General features: G+C 44.4%; 1 protein-coding gene across 2 annotated transcripts; it reads right to left on the reverse strand.

Moving 5' to 3' along the window:
* Positions 1–444: 444 nt before the first annotated feature.
* Gpkow (G-patch domain and KOW motifs) lies at positions 445–17,778 on the reverse strand. Of its 2 annotated transcripts, none has more exons than XM_077793721.1 (12): positions 17,635–17,778; positions 11,441–11,646; positions 10,634–10,788; positions 10,409–10,533; positions 6,307–6,416; positions 4,649–4,862; positions 3,825–3,957; positions 2,754–2,880; positions 2,424–2,547; positions 2,260–2,329; positions 1,403–1,488; positions 445–1,314 (listed from the first exon to the last, which is right to left on the reverse strand). In XM_077793721.1, exons 2-12 carry the CDS (start codon positions 11,611–11,613, stop codon positions 1,180–1,182), a joined length of 1,452 nt encoding a protein of 483 aa, XP_077649847.1. In that variant the 5' UTR covers positions 11,614–11,646; positions 17,635–17,778; the 3' UTR covers positions 445–1,179. The 2 variants fall into 2 exon arrangements, with proteins under 2 accessions (XP_077649847.1, XP_077649846.1); XM_077793720.1 differs by having other exon boundaries at positions 11,441–11,808.
* Between the last annotated feature and the right edge of the window lie 617 nt (positions 17,779–18,395).

Here is an 18,395-nt window from a genome sequence, read left to right on the forward strand (position 1 = left end):
AGGGGCCCATTAGTGAACTGGCTCCTTTATAAATTAGAACTCACCATTCCATCTGTAGATAGAAGCCTCCCTTCTTCTTGACTTGCATCAACAATTTGTTCACATATTATATGAATACACAGGGGCTGGGGCTGGAGCTCATCGGTAGAGCACCTGCCTAGCACGTGTGAGGCACTGGGTTCGATCCTCAGCACCACATAAAAATAAATAAATAAAAATAAAGATATTGTGTCCAACTACAACTAAAAATATTTTAAAAAATAATATGAAAACACATACACACACACAATTTGCTGAGGATAGTTTCTGGGAATCTGTCTTGACAGTGAGTTAAACAGAACCCACTGCTATAGTTCTCAGTGTTATTAGTTGGTTTATCTCCACTATGATGAAATACCTGAGATAAGTAACTTTTTACAAGGAAAGGTTTATTTTGGCTATAAGTTTTGAAGGTTCCAATCCATAACTGACTGGCCTCATTGCATAGGGCCTGTGGCAAAGCAGCATATCATGGGGGGGTTATATAGTGGAGCAAAAGTACTTACCTCATGAACCAGGAACAAAAGTGAGAAAACGGGAGCCCAGAGTCCCACAATCCCCTACAAGGGCATGCCCCCAATAATTCAAGGACTTCCCACGAGGCCTCAACTCTTAAAAGTCCAGAGTACCTCCCAATAGTGCCACCCCAAGGACAAGGCCTTTGACACATGGACTGTTGGGGGACATTTGACTTCTAAACTGTAGCACTCAGGAAGTTCTTCAGAGATGTAGCATTATAGATTCCATAGTGTCTGTCAGGGGATGGACTTCATAATTTCTATATGCTAAGAATGAATTCATGATTATCTGGGTCATTTAACTTGTCTACTATAGCCTGAGCAGGGAGGTTAGGCTGGGAAATGAAATGGTTCCTATCTCAGCAAGGTTCCCACCTTACTTCCAAATTATAATTTCATCTACTAAATATTTAAAATGGTTTTTATTATTTACTCAATTCTGGTAAATATTGGGTTTGTTTCCAGTTTCTTTTCTGGTCCATTCATCCATTCCCCTGTCCCTGCCCTGCAGGACTGCACTGCAAGGGAGAATGGAGCAATTATCTTCTTGTATTCCTGAAGGCAACTTTGTCAGACAGTACAAAACTGGCAACAGCCTATGGGATGGTAGTGGTCCCATGGGTCAGTCTTCATCCGAGTCACTTGGGCCCATGTATTGGCAGACAGCATCATAGTGAAGCTCTACCAACTGCTTATCTCTCCGCAGTTGCACCAAAGCCCGGCTCTTTGCTCGGTCTCGGCTCAGCAGGTGTCCCACCTGAAGCAGGTGTGAGATGAAGTTAGCAAGGCCGGCCCAGACCCTGGAACACCCTTTGAATGATCCCACTTCCAGTTTTGGGACTTACTCTTCCAGCCTGTGGCCCCAGTACCACCATCACACGGTTGCCCTCTACCTTGGGAACCAGGGTCTCCAGCATGTCTTCCCTCAGGCCTGCAAATGGGGGAGAGGAGAGTGAGGCCTGCAGCAAGGGCTAGCCTAGCCAGGTCTCCCAGAAGGGCCTTTTACATATTCCCTAGAGCCACTTTTCATCCTGTTGATAGATAAGGTGCCACCAAACCCACTGAACAAGTGAGGAAGCCTAGGGAGCAATTCATAGAAATAATTGTAAAAAGGCTGGGTGCAGTGTGCATGCCTGCAATCCTAGTGAGCTGAGGATGTAGTTCAGTGGCAAAGTATCTCTGGTTTCTCCTATGTTCATGTATGTATACATGACCAGTGTAACTCCACATCATGATCAACCACAAGAATGGGATCCAAAATTAGAATTAGTTGTACTCCATGTATGTATAATATATCAAAATACATTCTACTGTCATATATATCTAAAAGGAACAAATTAAAAAAAATTTTTAAATCTCTGTTTTCGATCTCTAGTACCAAAAAAGAAAAAAGAAATAACCGTAAAAAAAAGGAGCATTAATATACAGTATGTTTGTTTGTTTAGTACTGGGGGTGAAACCCAGGTCTACATCACCAATCCTTATTTAAAAATTTCATTTTGGGGTTGGGAATATAGCTCAGTTGGTACTAAGTTGCTAGCCACAGCCCAGACCCTGGAACCTACCTTTGTCTATGCTGTGTGTGTGTGTTGCTAGGGGTGGAACCCAGAACCTTGCACATCCCATGCCTGGGCAAGATTCTTGGCCTCAGACATTCAACCTCCAGGATGTGAATGCCCCAGCTGCCATGGCTCAGACTCACCTTCTAGGATTCGGCCTTCATCTGTCCGACACACACAGGTGTCTGGGCTCAAGACATCTTCAATTGTCATCTAGGAGATGGGTGAAGAAAATGAAAGATGTTTAGAGAGGTAAGGGGCCCAGTCCCTGGGTAAGAAAGGGTTCCTAAATCTGTGGTCTTTGCACCTTGGTGTTGTAATACTGGCCACCCTTGTGTAGCTTGTCCACAAACCGCACACGCAGGTCCCTGTGTAACCAGTGCTGGGTCATGGGGGTTGCTTTCTTATTCTTGGCTGCAGGCCCATCATTCCTGTGGAGAGAGGGCCAGCACCAGCATTAGATCTTTATCCCACACATGTTCCAGACACCCTACCTTTGTCTAAGCTGTGAAACCCACTCATACTGCTGTTGCTAGTTATACCTCTGCACCCTCCTTGCACCAGAAGCCCTCTCTCTGTGCTTAAGCCTCCCCACAACCCTGTCTTCTTCCTCCTCCCCAGATGCCCAGAGTCTCACCGGTCTGGAGGGTGTTTCCGCTTCCTCTCTGAGTCTTCCCAGCGGACATGGAGGTCTTGATTCTGGAGGGCCTTCCGTGATGAGCCTGTTCCATTCTGTTGTCCCAGTGAAGTTCTGCTCACCTGGCCTGTTCAAGGGGGTGAAGGGAAAGCCAGAAAGAACCTCACTGTCTCACTTTTTTTTTGCTGGTAGTGGGGAATGAACCCCTGGGTGCTTAACCACTAAGCTACATCTCCCATCTTTTAAAAAACATTTTTTTTGAGACAGGGTCTTGCTAAGTTGCTAAGGCTGGTCTTGAACTTGTGATCTTCCTGCCTCAGCCTCTTGAGAAGCTGGGATTATAAATGTAAACCACTGCACCCAGCTCTTACTACCCTTTCCAAGGCCACATTTTACCCTAAGGCCATCTCCCACCTGCCAAAATACCCCTTTCCCCATTGTGCCTTTGCCGGGGCTATAAGAATGCTTTTCCCCTTGAGCTGCACGGTTTTGGCATCCTTCAGGAAGCTTTTCTTAATCACTCAGCCCATGCCAAGTGTTCACCAGAAGTAGCCATCTAGTGTGCACTACAGAACCCTGGAGAGCTACCATCATCCATCTGCCAAATCCCTCCTACTGTCATGCCTTTACCTGGACTACTCTGCCAGCCTCCTTTTAGTTACACCCTAACTGTAGGTCTCCCTTCCTAGCAAAAGACAGTGACATCATCCCCGATAGACAAGGACCTCCAGAGAGCAGGAATTATTTTCCACACCCATTTCTTTCCCCTTAGAGAGAGGCCAAAGACCTAGGGGTACTAGATCAATCTTTCTTCAATCTCACTGAATAAACTGGGCTGGGGTGTCACTCAGTGGTAGAATGCCTGCTTAGTATGCAGGAGGCCCTGGATACTAGCACCAACAAACAAAAATATGAATAAACTCTTCATGTTCTGACCTCTGACTAGAAGTAAACCAGCCAGGCAGACCACTGCCCATGGCCTCTGCAGATCAAAAACCCACCCAACAAGATAGGCCTTGCTGACCTCCAGTGTTCCTCCAAATCCCCCATCTATGAAAGTGGCTCACTCACCAATATGCAGGGAGTTTCTGTCAAACTCCTGCTGGGAAACAGGTCGCAGGCAGTACTCACTAACAGTCACCATGCGGCTGCCCACAGCTAGACGGACCATGGCCCGCACATTGTCAGGATCTAGGCCTTCCACCTAGAGTCAGGGGAGGGAGAAGTCAGAGAGGTTGAATGGACCCCATCCACCTAGGACCAAGTTGTCCACCCCTTACTTCCAATAGACTTGAGTCCTGTGTGTCTCTCCCACAAGGCTATGACCTGTGAGGGCTGAGAACAGGTCTGGTTCCTCTGTCTCTTCTACTAATCTATGATCCCTAAGAACTGGGACTAGGCTGCGTTCCTCTGTCTGTCTCAGCAGACTGTTCAGCTCAAATATTCTTTAAGCATTTAATCCTCAAGTACCCTGTGGCATTTGACATTTCTCTCTTCTTTGGCTAGGAACTGAGACTCATAAAAACCCATCAAATGGTCCTGAGTTACCTAGTGAGGCAGTGGGTGAAGCAGGCCTGAAAGACTACGATTCTGAGCCTTTCTACTCCAAACCCAATTATTTATTTATTTTTTGGTCAGGCTCATAACCACAGGGCCATATCCCAAGGCCCTTTTTAATATTTTTTATTTAGAGATAGGGTCTCATTAAGTTGCTTAGGGCCTTGCTAAATTGCTGAGACTGGCTTTGAACTCGTGATCCTCCTGCCTTCTGCCTCCCGAGCTGATGTGATTACAGGCGGGCACCACTGCTTCCAGCGCCAAACCTAATTCTTCCTCCCTTTGGCCTTCAAATTCATCTTCCCTGCTTGAGCTCCAGGGATATCTTGGTTACTTACCTTTCCATAGAGGCCTCGGTGAGGGCCAGAAAGAACCATCACTGCTCCTCCAGGCACGAGCCCTTGAGGCTGGTCTTCCTTATCTTTTTCTTGCTCCCCAACTGGTCTCAGTAGGGTGTCAGAGCCAGTGGAGGCCAAGGCCTGGGCCTCAGTCAAGTTTGCACCCAGCCCTAACCCCTTGGGCCTCAGTGAATTGACACGGGGCTTCACTACTCTGTAGAAAGGAATACAGGGTTGTGGAGAGATGCAGTAGTCTTTAGTGCCTCATTCTACCCCCCATCATCCAAACCCACCCCATCAATATTATCAACAATATCATTTCCAACCTCACATTAGGACTGGAGTTTTTGTGGTACCACGGTCTTGCACATGCTAGGCAAGTGCTCTAATCCTAAGCTATATCCTCAGCCCTTATATTTGTTTATTTATTTATTGGGTACCAGGGATTGAACTCAGGGGCACTTAACCACTGAGCCACATCCCCAGTCCTATTTTCTATTTCATTTACAGACAGAGTCTCATCGAGTTGCTTAGTGCCTCGCTTTTGCCGAGGCTGCTTTTGAACTCATGATACTCCTGTCTCAGCCTCCCAAGCTGCTGGGATTACAGGTGTATGCCAGCACCACCAGGTCTTATCTTTATTTATTGATACTAGAGATTGATCCCAGTGCCTCATGCATGCTAGGAAAGTGCTCTACTAGTGAGCTACACCCCCAGCTTTAGGAATTCTTTTCAGGTTTTTTAAATAACTTTTATTTTTTAAAAGTTAATATGTGTATTACAGGACCTAGGAATTTTTTGACATATAAAAACAGCAATTCTTTTTTTCTTTTTTGTGGTGCTAGGGATTGAATTCAGTGCCTCACACATGTTAAGCACATGCTGTATCACTGAAATACACCCCTAGCACTCAAAAGGCATTTTTATTTGGTTCAACCTAATAACACAGTGCATACACTATCTATTACCTAGTATTTATAGTGAGGTCTAAGCCAGGTCCTTGTAACCAAATACACTAATAGTTCTACAGAAGAATCATAAGAATATGAATACCAAGCAGGGGAAACAGGCTTATCAAATGTTCAACACTAATTCCAGACATTTGGCTGCCAAATGGGGGTTTATGGAAAAAAAAATGTTTGGTTTTCAGGATTCTTTGGAATTTGCAATTACAAAGAAGGGATTACAAATATGTGTGATAGTATCAAATGTTTAGTCTATGCTTACTGTGGGCCAGGGCCCACTGTACATGCTTTACGAATATAATTTCATCTAACTCTCAAAATGGACTTGTGGGGCTGTGGATATAGTTCAGTTGGTAGAGTGCTTGCCTTGCATGCACAAGGCCCTGGGTTAAATCCCCAGTACCACAAACAAACAAACAAACAAACAAACAAACAAACAAAAACCAGACTTGTAAAGTCAGTACTATATTACCCCACTTTTCAGATGAGGAAACTGATCCTCCTTTTACATAATTAGGATCTACTTGTGGAGTTTTAAAGGGAAATAGGAAACTTAAAGAGTAGAAGGGGCTACTTAGAACTAGTGATAATGTATCCTCTTTCACTGTCTGGATAGTTCTGGATTGGCAGAAACTTTGGGGATCTTGTTCACAGTCCATCCATCAATCCCCTCCCCCCTACTCCATAACTCACTGATTGAAAGTGCGGCCGATGCCCTCACCAGGTTTCCAGCCCATGCCCCGCAGCATGGCCAGCCCATAGGCCTCGACAGGGACTGCCTCATAATCAGCTTCCTCTGGCACCTGTATATTCAGACAAAGGAAGGATATCAGGCTTTGCTTATGGAGGGCCATCTGCTGGAAATGTACTTGCTGTCATCCACTGGGTGACCCTCTATGCTTCTAGCTCTTGACCAGTTATCTCAGGGCAGAGGTTTTTTTGTTTTGTTTTGTACCAGGGATTGAAGCCAGGTGCACTTAACCACTGAGCCCATCCCCAGCTCTTTTATTTTTTTTGTACTGGGAATTGAACCCAGGGCCACTCAACCACTGAGTCACATCCCCAGCCCTTTTCTGTATTTTTTAACACATATTTTTTAGTTGTAGGTGGACACAATACCTTTATTTTATTTTTATGTGGTACTGAGGATTGAACCCAGTGCCTCATGCATGCCAGGCGAGTGCTCTACCGCTGAGTCCCAGCCCCAGCCCCCTAGCTCTTTTTTATATTTTATTGAGAGACAGGGTCTTGCTGAGTTACTTCATGCCTCACTAAATTGCTAAGGCTGGTTTTGAACTTGCAATCCTCCTGCCTCAGCCTCCTGGGCCGCTGGGATTACAGGCATGTGCCACCACATCTGGCATCAGGGCAGAATTTTTATTTCCTCTCACTTTACTCCTCCTCTGTTTCAGTCCTTCAACAAATATTTGCAAAACACCTATTCTGTGGCAAGTACTAATCTTCTTGGCAAGTGCTGAGAGGAAGCAGTGAAAAAAACAGAAAAAAAATCTCTGCTTTTGTGGGACTTATGTTCTAGTTGTCAAGACATACAATAAATCAAATCCAGAAAGCATGATACATTAGGTAATAATAATTTTGGGGGGAGGTACTGGGGAATGAACCTAGGAGTATTTTATCACTAAGCCACATCTCCAGCTCTATTTTTTGAGGCAGAGTCTCACTAACTTGCTAAAGCTGGCCTTGAACTTGCAATCTTCCGGCCTCAGCTTCCTGAGTCACTGGGATTATAGACCTGTGTCAATTATCCTGGCTTATTATTAGATGGCGAGTTTTACAAAGAAAAATTAAAGTAGTGCTGGGCACAGTGATATGTGCCTTTTGTTTCAGCTGCTGAGTGAACTCAAGGATCACTTGAGTTCAGAAGTTTTGTGGCCAGCCTGGGCAACATAGCAAGATGCAGTCTCCAACAACAAACAAACAAAGGCAGGTTAAGGGGATGCAGAGAAACAGAGAGGGAGTCCCACTATGGTGGCATTTAAGCAGAGATGGGAAGAGCCATGAGGATGTGAGAAGGAAGTGTTCCAAGGAGAGAGAACAGTTAAGAGTGTAGGCCCTGAGGCAGGGCAAGATTTGGTATGTGTGATCAATATCATGAAACACAATGTGATTGAAACAAATGTAGAGCCAGAAAAGAGATGGTTAAGAGATTAATGAAGAGAACTGAGCAGGAGCCAGAGAGTCTCCAGTCAGGTGGAAACCACAAGAGGGAAACCACAATAGTCCAGATGAGAGATTCTGGTGACTCAGCCCAGCATGTTGGTAGTGGTAATGGTGAGAAATGGTCAATTCTAGATGTACTTTGAAAAGGGAAATGGTGGGGTTGAACTGAAAGACTGTATATGGAGTATGAAATTAAGAGGGGAATTAAGGATGACTCCCAAGATTATTTATTTTGGTACTAAGGATTGAACTCAGAGGTGCTCTACCAATGACCTACATCCCCAGTCTTTTTTACTTTTTATTCATTTTATTAATTATGTGTTTTGTTCTAGGGATTAAAGCCAGGGGCACTTTACCATGGAGCTACATACCTTGCCTGTTTTATCTTTTAATTTTGAGACAGAGTCTCCCTAAGTTGCTGAGGCTTTCCTCAAATATGTGATCCTCCTGCCACAGCCTCCAGAGTTAGTAGGATTACAGGTAGGTACCACAACTCCTAGCAAGGTCAAGAATTTTTTTATGTTTGCTTTTTTGTTAGGAATTGACTGCAGGGGCACTTAATTACTGAGCTACATCCGCAGCCCTTTTTTATTTTTATTTTGAGACAGAGCCTCATGAAATTATTGACAGCCTCACTTAATTGCTGGGACTGGTCTTGAACTTGCACCCCTCCTGCCTCAGCCTCCCAAGTTATAATCCTATTACAGACATGTGCCACATCAGGCTACATTAAGATTTTTAAGCTGAGATGAAAGATGTATGGAACTGTGATCAATTGAGACATAGACAGTTTTGGGAGGAGGCTTTAGAGAAATGAAGCCAAAGCTGGAACAGGAAAAAGAGTGAAGTGAGGGTTGGGGACATAGATCAGTAGTAGAGCACTTGCTTAGCATGCACAACACCCTGGATTCTATCCTCTGCATGAAAAAAAGAAAAGAAGTGAAATGAAATAGTGAGATTCTTTAAAAAAAAAAACATTAAATAAATCAAGGCACATCTAAAGGCTAATGAGAATAGTTCAACTGAAAGAAAGGGTGGTTTGAAGCTGTAGGAATAGGCACCAAGAATCATTGCAAAAATCTTATGAATGAAGAGATGGAAAGTTGGGTCCATGCCATATACAGTGGTGCATGCCTATAATCCCAGTGACTTGGGAGGCTGAAGCAGGAGGATCACAACCTCAAGGCCAGCTTCAGCAACTTAGTTAGACCCTGTCTCAAAAAATAAAATAAAATAAAAGGAGTGGAGACATAGCTCAGTGGTAAAGCTCCCCTGTGTTCAATCCCCCACACCAAAAAAAAAAAAAAAAAAAAAAGTGGGGTCCATGGGTATGAAAGACAGACTTTGGTTATTTCCATGGACACACACCTCTCATGTCTCCTGTTGTCACCTCCCACTGTCACTCTTTTAATCCATTACAATTTCTCCAGAGGCACCACAAGTTGCCTCACTGGTGAACACACACCACACTTATTTCCTCTCACTGTGCCATTGCTTGTGCTGTTGATTCCATTAAGAGTTACTCCCTGGGCTGGGCACGGTGGCCCATTCCTGTAATCCCAGCAGCTCAGGAGGCTGAAGCAGGAGGGTCACAAACTCAGTAATCAGCTTCAGCAATTTAGCAAGGCCCTAAGCAACTCAGTGAGACCCTGTCTCTAAATAAAACATAAAAAAAGGGCTGGAGATGTGGCTCAGTGGTAGAGCACCTCAGGGTTCAATAAAAAGTACTCCCTGGGTTCTTCTGTCTCTCACTAAACCCTATCTATCTTTCTAGGGCTCCCTCTCTCCATTCTGATGGCATCCTCATAATCTCTATCATGGACTATTGTTTCCCTTGCTTCCACCTTCACTTACTAGTCTGTTCTATTCACAGCAGCCAGAGGGATCCTGTCAAATTACAAGTCACAACCCTTTCCTGCTCAGGGCCTGCCCATGGCTTTCATCTCACTTAGAGTAAAACGAAAAGTCCTCACCCTGGCTAAGGCCCTGCTTGGTCTAAACCCCTCTGCCTTCATCTACTGTCACACATCCCACTCTAGCCACATTGATCTGCTTGGTTTTCTCAAACACTCCAGGCCAAAAAAAAAAAAAAAAGAAAAAGAAAAAAGAAAGAAAGAAAGAAAAGAAAAAGAAAATAGGGGCTGGGGATGTGGCTCAAGCGGTAGCGCGCTCGCCTGGCATGCGTGCGGCCCGGGTTCGATCCTCAGCACCACATACAAAGATGTTGTGTCTGCCGAAAAACTAAAATAAATAAATAAATAAATACTAAAAAATTTCTCTCTTTCAAAAAAAAAAAAAAGAAAAGAAAAAGAAAAAGAAAATATAATATAGAGAAAAATCAAACACAAAAATCACTCCAGGCAGTGTGTGCCCTTATGGCCTTTACATTTCTTATGCCCTTTCATCTCCATCTTATTCAGATAATCCCAGAATTCAAGTACTTTTTTCATCCCCCAGTTATCTATTCATTTATGCTTCCAAATAGAATGGAAGGAGGAAAGGATGGGCAGAAGTCTTCTGGGACACACACAGATTTCCTGTGCTATGTATGCGGTGGCAAGCCTGGCAGTCTCAGAAGAGAGGCTGTCAGGAAGAGGGTCAAGGGGCAGCTCACTGTCTCAGCCTGGGGTTCGCTGTCTTCCTCTTTCCTGTTGGGGGTGCATCCTTTCTGGATCATGGGGATAGCAAGCTTGGGGTCGACACCCACATTCTCTCTCTCCTCCAGAGACTTCTTGGATTCTAAGGAAGAATGGGAGGGAGCAATGAGATCCCACCCTATCCTTCCACCTTCCTCACCTCTTCCTTCACTGGCTCTGGGCAAAGGGGAAAGGTCACTCACCCTCAATGAGTTCCTTCACTGCCTGGGACAGCACTCCATCCTCCAAGGCCTCAGTATCTGTGGATGGCCCAGTCATCTGGGCCAGTGGCTGCCTTCGATAGCCATTCTGGATCAATGGGATGACCAGCTCTTTGGGGGCTTCTGTGGGCTTCACACTGGTGTGGACACAGAGGAGTGAGATTGGGAGAGTAGTATTATTGGTGAGTTCTGAGTCACACTCCTCATTCATGGAAATACAAGAGTCAAACTCACTCCCAGCCCTATGGACCACGCATTTCTTTCTGCTTTCTGTTTCTCAGGTTATGTCTCTGACAATGCATTGATTGGGTTCTCTCTCACAGTTCTACCAACTCTTAAATATCAGTGTCTTCCAGGAATTATTCCTAGATTCTCACTGATTCTTTTCTGGAGGTCTCAGGCACTTTGGAGTCTCCTTTACTAACTAAGCTGAAGATGGCCTCCCTTAACTTGCATCTGCGGCTCCATCCCATTCTCCAAATTGGAGAGAGGCCCCAATATTTCAGTTGAGTCACTAAGTACCCTGTTATGTTCTCCTCCTTTCCCTTTCTCAGAACGCCCACACCGCAGTGTCCCCAAGTTCGAAAATTCTCCCTCCTGATAATGTATCATCTCAATTCCCACAGCCATCAAGCCCAATTTTCCTACCTCTCCTACAAACACCCCCTTCTCGCCTCCATCAATTTACTCAGCATTTCAAGGTCACTGTAACAGGACAATCAACTTAGATTCCACCCTCCCGCTTGCGCCCACTGCACCGATTCCCACGGGTTCAAAGACGCGATTCACCTCTGCAGTTCCCTGTCTTCCACCGTCTTCAAGAAATCCTTCTCTGGGGCCGACCTCTCGCCGTCTTTAGGGTCTACAAGACGCCTCCGGGTGGACGTGCGAGTGAAGCCGAATGAAATTGGAGCAGTTGAACCTGCAGCTGACGGCAAAGCATCATCTTCTGCGTCCGCCATCTTGCCCGGGTTCCCAGGTTGGCGCAATGCTTGCTGGGAAGTTTAGTTTCGATTAAATTCGCTAGCGGCTGGCCGATGAGTATTAGAACTACCTTTCCCATAAAACATTGCGGCTTCGTCAGGCGAAGGCCGACTAGGGGCCGTGGGAAGCAATCGTCGCTATCTTAAGCTTCTCAGGAGCAAGCCGAGCCTAACCTATAAGGAAATTGTCTTTATGAAAGTAGTCCTGATGGAATATCGATTTATCCTTCCCAGGTATTGATTCTTTTCATGTGTTTGACAGGTATTTACTATTGGGTGCGCATTACTGTGCCCTATTGATGTAGGAAGTATAGAGGAAATAAATCATTAATAAACAATCTCAGATCGGGCGCAGTGGCACGAGTCTGTAATCCCAGCGGCTCGGAAGGCTGAGGCAGGAGGACTGCAAGTTCCAGACCCGCCTCAGCAATTTAATGACCTTGTCTTAAAAAAAAAAAAAAAAAAAAAAAGATCCGGGCTGGGATGTGGCTCAAGCGGTAGGGCACTCGCCTGGCATGCGTGGGGCCCCAGGTTGAACCTCAGCACCACATACAAACAAAGATGTTATGTCCGCTGATAACTAAAAAATAAATATTAAAATTCTCTCTCTCTCATTCTCTCTCTAAAAAAAAAAAAAGATCCGGATATGTGGCTCATTGGTTAAGCACCCCTGGGTTCAATCCCCCATACTAAAAGAAACAAATGCCCAAGGCCCTGGGTTGTTGGGTTCTCTAGCCCAGCAAAACAAAAAAGCTGGGCACAATAGCCCAGGTCTGGAGGCAGGAGACCAAAACAGGAGGATCACAAACTCGAGGCCAATCTGGGCAAATTGGTAAGACCCTGTCTCAAAAATGAAAAAATAAACTCTGAGAATGTACCTCAGTAGTAAAGCACCTTGGGTTCAATTCCCAGTACTGAATAAAAAAAGAAGAAAAAAATCAGGGTTGGGCTGGAGATTTTTAGTGGTAGAGCACTTTCCTATATATATGGAGAAAGAGAGGGCAGGGAGCCAGGTGTGGCAGGGCACACCTTTAATCCCAGCTGTGGCAGGGCACACCTTTAATCCCAGCAGCTAGGGAAATTGAGGTAGGATGATTGCAAGTTCAAAGCCAGCTTCAGCAATATAGCAAGATCTTGTCTCAAAATAAAAAATAAAAACAGCTGGGGGCACTGGGGTAGAGTGCTGGGCTCAGTGGTAGAGTGCTGGCCTCACATGTGTAGGCACTGGGTTCAAGTCTCAGCACTGCATATAAATAAATGAATGAAATAAATATTTAAAAAAAAACAGCTGGGGATGTGGCTCAGTGGTTAAGCACTCCCGGAGTCAATCCTCATGTCCAAAAAATTTTTTAAAAAAGGAGGAAGAAGAAGAAATTAAAAAAGAGAAGCACTCCTAGAATAGTTGCATGAAGAACTTAGACATTTTTCCCAGCAAACTAACCATAACCAGTGAATATTCTTTTAAAAAGAACAATCATTTAGCTGGGTGTGGTGGCACACACCTGTAATCCCGGCAGCTAGAGAGAATGAGACAACCATCAGATTTGAAGCCAGCTTCAACAACTTAGAGAGACTGTAAGCAACTTAGTGAGTCCCTGTCTCAAATTTTTTTAAAAAATAAAAAGGGCTGGGGAAATGGCTCAGTGTTTTTTTTTTTGTTTGTTTTTTTTTTTTTTGTAGAAAAAAAAATCAATGGAGGACAGAGGATTTTGAATGTCCTCAACACAAAGAAACAACAAATATTCAGATGTTGGATATGCTTCTTATCTTGATCTGTAAAGTTGGCACAGTTACATTTTGTGTACATGTATCGAAATAACACACCATGCTCCATAAATGTACAATTATTATATCAGTTAAATTTCTTAAATTTTTAAAAATTAGTGGAGGTTAACAGAAGGATGTGATATAAAGACCAGATAGAAACTCAACAGCAAGGTGTGGGGGGGAAATGAAGAGAATCTGGTTAAAAGCTAAGTCATCTCTTACACTTATGCTCAAGGCTGAACCTTCTAGGGGCTGAGGATGTGGCTCAAGCGGTAGCGCGCTCGCCTGGCATGCGTGCGACCCGGGTTCGATCCTCAGCACCACATACCAACAAAGATGTTTGTCTGCCGAGAACTAAAAAATAAATATTAAATACTCTCTCTCTCTCTCCTCTCTCACTCTCTCTTTAAAAAAAAAAAAAAAGGCTGAACCTTCTGAAGATTTGATTAAGAATCTGAACATGCATTTCTCCAGAGAAAATATATGGATGCCCTTTAAGCACAATGAAAAATGCTTAAAATCTGTATTAGTTTTCTAATAATGATTCATCAAATGACCCCCATACTTACTGATTTAAACAAATGTATTATCTTACAGTTCTGTAGGGCAGAAATTTCATCAGGCTAAAATCAAGATGTCAGCATGGCTACATTCCTTCAGCAGGTTCTAGGGGTCAATCAATTTTCTTGCCTTTTCCAACTCTACCTGCTGCCTAAATTCCTTGACTTCTGGCCCCTTCCTCTGTCTTAAAAACCAGTGCATTAGGGGCTGGAGTTGTGGCTCAGTGGTAGAGCACTTGCCTAGCATGCATGAAGCATGGGGTTTGATCACAGACACCACATAAAAATAAACAAGTAAAATAAAGGTATTGTGTCATCTAAAACTTAAAAAAAATTAAAAATTAAAAAAAATTTAAAAAGCAGTTCATTAGCATCTTCAAAATTTTTCTCTCACTCCTGATTCTGTTGTCAAATTCCCTTCTCTGATCCTCCTGAACCCACTTTCTTTTCTCCTTTTTGTGGTGCTGAGGATTCAACTTAGGGCATTGCACCACTGTGCTATACTGTCAGCCCTCTTTCATATTTAAGGACCTCTTTGATAATATTGCCTCCCAGAATAATCTCCTCATTTCAAAATCCTTAATTTAGTCACATTTGCAATGTATATTTTGCTATACAAGGTAACGTTCACAGGTTCTTGAGATTGGGTTGTGGACAATTTGGGGGGCTCCATACTCTGCCCATCAAATCATGTTTATCTAAAGCACATAAAGACCTAATTATCTATTCAGAAAATGAAAATCTATTACAATGATATATAAATTCACAAATCCACTAGGATGTCCACCTTAAAAAAGGTAGAAAAGCCAGGCACAGTGGCACATGCCAGTCATCCCTGCAGCCTTAGAAACTTAGTGAAACCTTTCTTAAAAAACAAAAACAAAAAACAGGCCCAGGGGCATAGCTCAGAGGTAGAACATCCCTGGGATTAATCTCCAGTATCTTTAAAAAATGCACTAAAAATTGTACACAGATATTCAGAACACCATCAGAGCACTGTTATTCATAATAGCCAAGAACTTGAAACAATCAAAAATATCTACCAATGAATACAGTAAAAATGTGGTATTTCCGTACAATGGAATACATTTTGGCAAAGAATGAGGTACTGGCACATATAATAATGTAGAACCTCAAAAACATTGTCCTTGTTTAATTTAATTTTTAGGAAATGTGAAGTAACAAATCCATAGAGATAGTATGTTAGTGATATTGTAGGACTGAAGGGTAGAGAAAAATAGGGAGAGTGAATGTTAAAGGTTAGAGTTTTTTAAGGGAGCCAAAATATGCTAAATTTATATTGCAATGATGATTACATAACCCTGTGAGGCCCTGTCTCTAAATAAAATATTCTTAAAAAGGGCTCAGGATGGGGGCTGTGGATATAGTTCAGTTGGTAGAGTGCTTGCCTTGTATGCACAAGGCCCTGGGTTTGATCCCCAGCACCAAAAACAAAACAAATAAACAAAAAGGGCTCAGGATATCTTAAAAGTGGTTAAGAGCTCCTGGGATTTGATTCCTGGTATCAAAATAAATAAATAAATTGCTGGTGGTGTAGCAAAGCCATAAGCAATTTAGTGACACTCTGCTTGAAATAAAAAAAAAAAAAAGAAGAAGAATAAAATAAAAAGGGCTGGGGGTGTAGCACACTGGTAAAGAGGACTTGAAAGAAAGAAAATCCACAGTCACAGGGGCTAGGTCTGTAGCTCAGTGATAGAGTGGTTGGTTGCCAATGACATTTCCGGTTGTGGATTTAGTTCAGTGGCAGAATGCTTGTATAGTGTGCACAGTCCCCTACGCTGGATCCCCATTGCCTCAAAACAAAGAAAGAAAAAGTAGGTTCATAAAAATATAGTCTGCATGGTTCTTATTTATTTATTTTTGGGTACAAGGGATTGAACCTAGGGGCCCTTAACCACTGAGCACCTCAGCTCTTCTTCTTTTTCTTCTTCTTCTTTTTTTTTTTTTTTTTAATTTAGAGACAGGGTCTCATTAAATTGTTTAGAGCCTCTCTATATTGCTGAGGCTGGCTTTGAATTTGAGATTCTCCTGCCTCAGCCTCCCAAGCCTCTGGGATTAGAGGCATACATCTGGCTACACAGTTCTGACTCTTAAAATATGAATGTAGTATTTTTATGTCCGGGTAGCTAAGGATTTTCACAGAAAGAGAAAATGATACACAAAAAGTTAGGAAATAGGTACCAACAGAGTCACATTTGAACCAGATTGCCTGAGAGTTAGGAGTCTACCTTGGTTCTAGCCAATGATTCAGGCCTTGTGCTGGATTCCCAGCCTGACCCTGCCACTGACCTTCTTCAACACCCTTCCTCCTCTACCACAATAATCCTCCTGAATCCAAGGTTCTTTAAGGTACTCTCCAGCCATGGATTGTTCAGAGCATCCCCAAACTGACCCAGGTATTCACACCTTGTTAGTATTAGTATTTACCAAGTTAGAACATCTGCTGGGGAGGCAAAGGGATCTTAGAGCAAGCCATTATCCATAATATTGGCTTTAGAGTCATATATTATAATGGCTGCGAAATGAAAGAGACAGAGAAAATGATGGGGAGAGGATTTGCCATAGAAACCACCGAGGCCCCGCCCCCTAAATTAACATTCTACTCTTTTGAACTCACACCCTGGGCATTGTCCTCAATTTAACTATTTCAGCACCGCGCCCTAGATAGTGCTCAAGGCACCGCCTTGTGTTTTATTTTATTTATTTGTTTATCTACTTATTTTTAGGTACCTGTGATTAAACCCTGTGAAGCGCTACCACTGAGCACTCCCTCCGCTTTTTCAGTACTGATTGTTGAACTTGGAGGCGCATTACCACTGAGCCTCATCCCCAGTCATTATTTTATTTTTAATTGTGAGAAGGGGTCTCATTAAATTGCTTGAGTGTCTGGCTTCGAATTTGGGATTCTCCCAAATCGCTGGGATTACAGGAGTGTGACATCCCACACAGCAAGGTTCTGCCTTCTTGGCAAATAATCCTAGGCCAACTATTTGAATAATCCTCCAGACCTTACTGTCTGATGATAATAATATGCAGCCCTAATACCCGGAACACCCCCTGGAAACTGCTACTCTAAGATTGGGCTCTTGAGCATCCCAGACCCCGCCCTCTAATTAGCCTCCAAACTCCATCCCATTCCTCACACTTCAGGCAGCACCTCCAAGCACTCAGAGCCTCCACCCCGGGACTAGCATTCCAGTCCAGCCCTCCAACGAGTTGCCCGCCCCCAGCATCCTTCAGGATCCACTCCCCAGAAATAACCTCCCAATATCTCCTCATTTCAAAATCCTTAATTTATTCACATCTGCAATGTAATAACAAAGTCATAAACATGACTTGATGGGCAGAGTATGGAGCCCCCCAAATTGTCCACAACCCAATCTCAATCAGAATGACCACTCACACCAGCACCCTCAAAGAATCGTCTAGCGATCCCCTATCTCAATTACCCTAAAGGAATATGCTACAATAACCCCAAGGCCCTGCTCCCTCCAAGAGCTCTCCGGGCCCCGCCGACCGAATCACACCCCTTGGTCCCACCTGGGCCCATAATTAACAATTCCCTGGCCTGTCACCTCGGAACACAGCCCATCCCAATCCAGTACAATCCCCCCACCGAGGCCCCCGCCCCTCCCCGACCCCTGTCACGTACCCTCCTTGTGGCGCAGGCGCAAAGTGTCTCCCGCCCTGCGTACCAGCGCCCACACGTCTGCAGCAGCTCTGGCCGCCAGGGGGCGCGCGTCCAGCCGCGCCAGCAGCCGCCGGGCGCCAGGGCCCGCCTGCAGAGGAAGGCCACGGCCTGCGCAGAAGAGAGACAGGTCAGCGCACCCACACCCCGAGACTCCGAGAATACCCATGATTCCAGACATCCGGAGACCTAAAAATGCTCGGCAACCTACCCGGAGACTCCTGGCCACTCCCTGCATTGTTCCGAAAGTCGTCGACTGTCCCCCTCCTCTTTCGCGACCCCCGACCATCTGGGCATGCCACTGGATCCCCGCCTTGCCCCGACCATGTCCCTGCAGGTAGCCATTTGGCTGCAGTGGTCCTGGACCCCTCGGAACACCACATTAATTTCTCAGGAGCTCCTTGACTCTCCCCTAAATAATCTAGATGCCAAACTTCTCCCACCAAGTCTCTAGGGATCCTGCTTCTCTCAGGGATCCCAAAAGAAAACACCCCCACACAGCCCTGGGACACCCGATTTCCCCTCCACATCTCCTAAGCAGACCCTGCTACTCCCCGGAGATCCCTCGGAGGCCCATTTACCCCACATTACCCCTGTACCTCTAGGTGACCCCTCCATATAGTTATGTTCCGATCGCTCAGAAAACAGTGTTAGTCCATCCCAATCCGATTTTGTCCAAATTGGAGAGTTTTTATTTAGTCATCTGGCAACTTCTCCCTTCAGGA

This window comes from Urocitellus parryii, chromosome X (assembly GCF_045843805.1).
Source record: "Urocitellus parryii isolate mUroPar1 chromosome X, mUroPar1.hap1, whole genome shotgun sequence".
Taxonomy (NCBI): domain Eukaryota; kingdom Metazoa; phylum Chordata; class Mammalia; order Rodentia; family Sciuridae; genus Urocitellus; species Urocitellus parryii.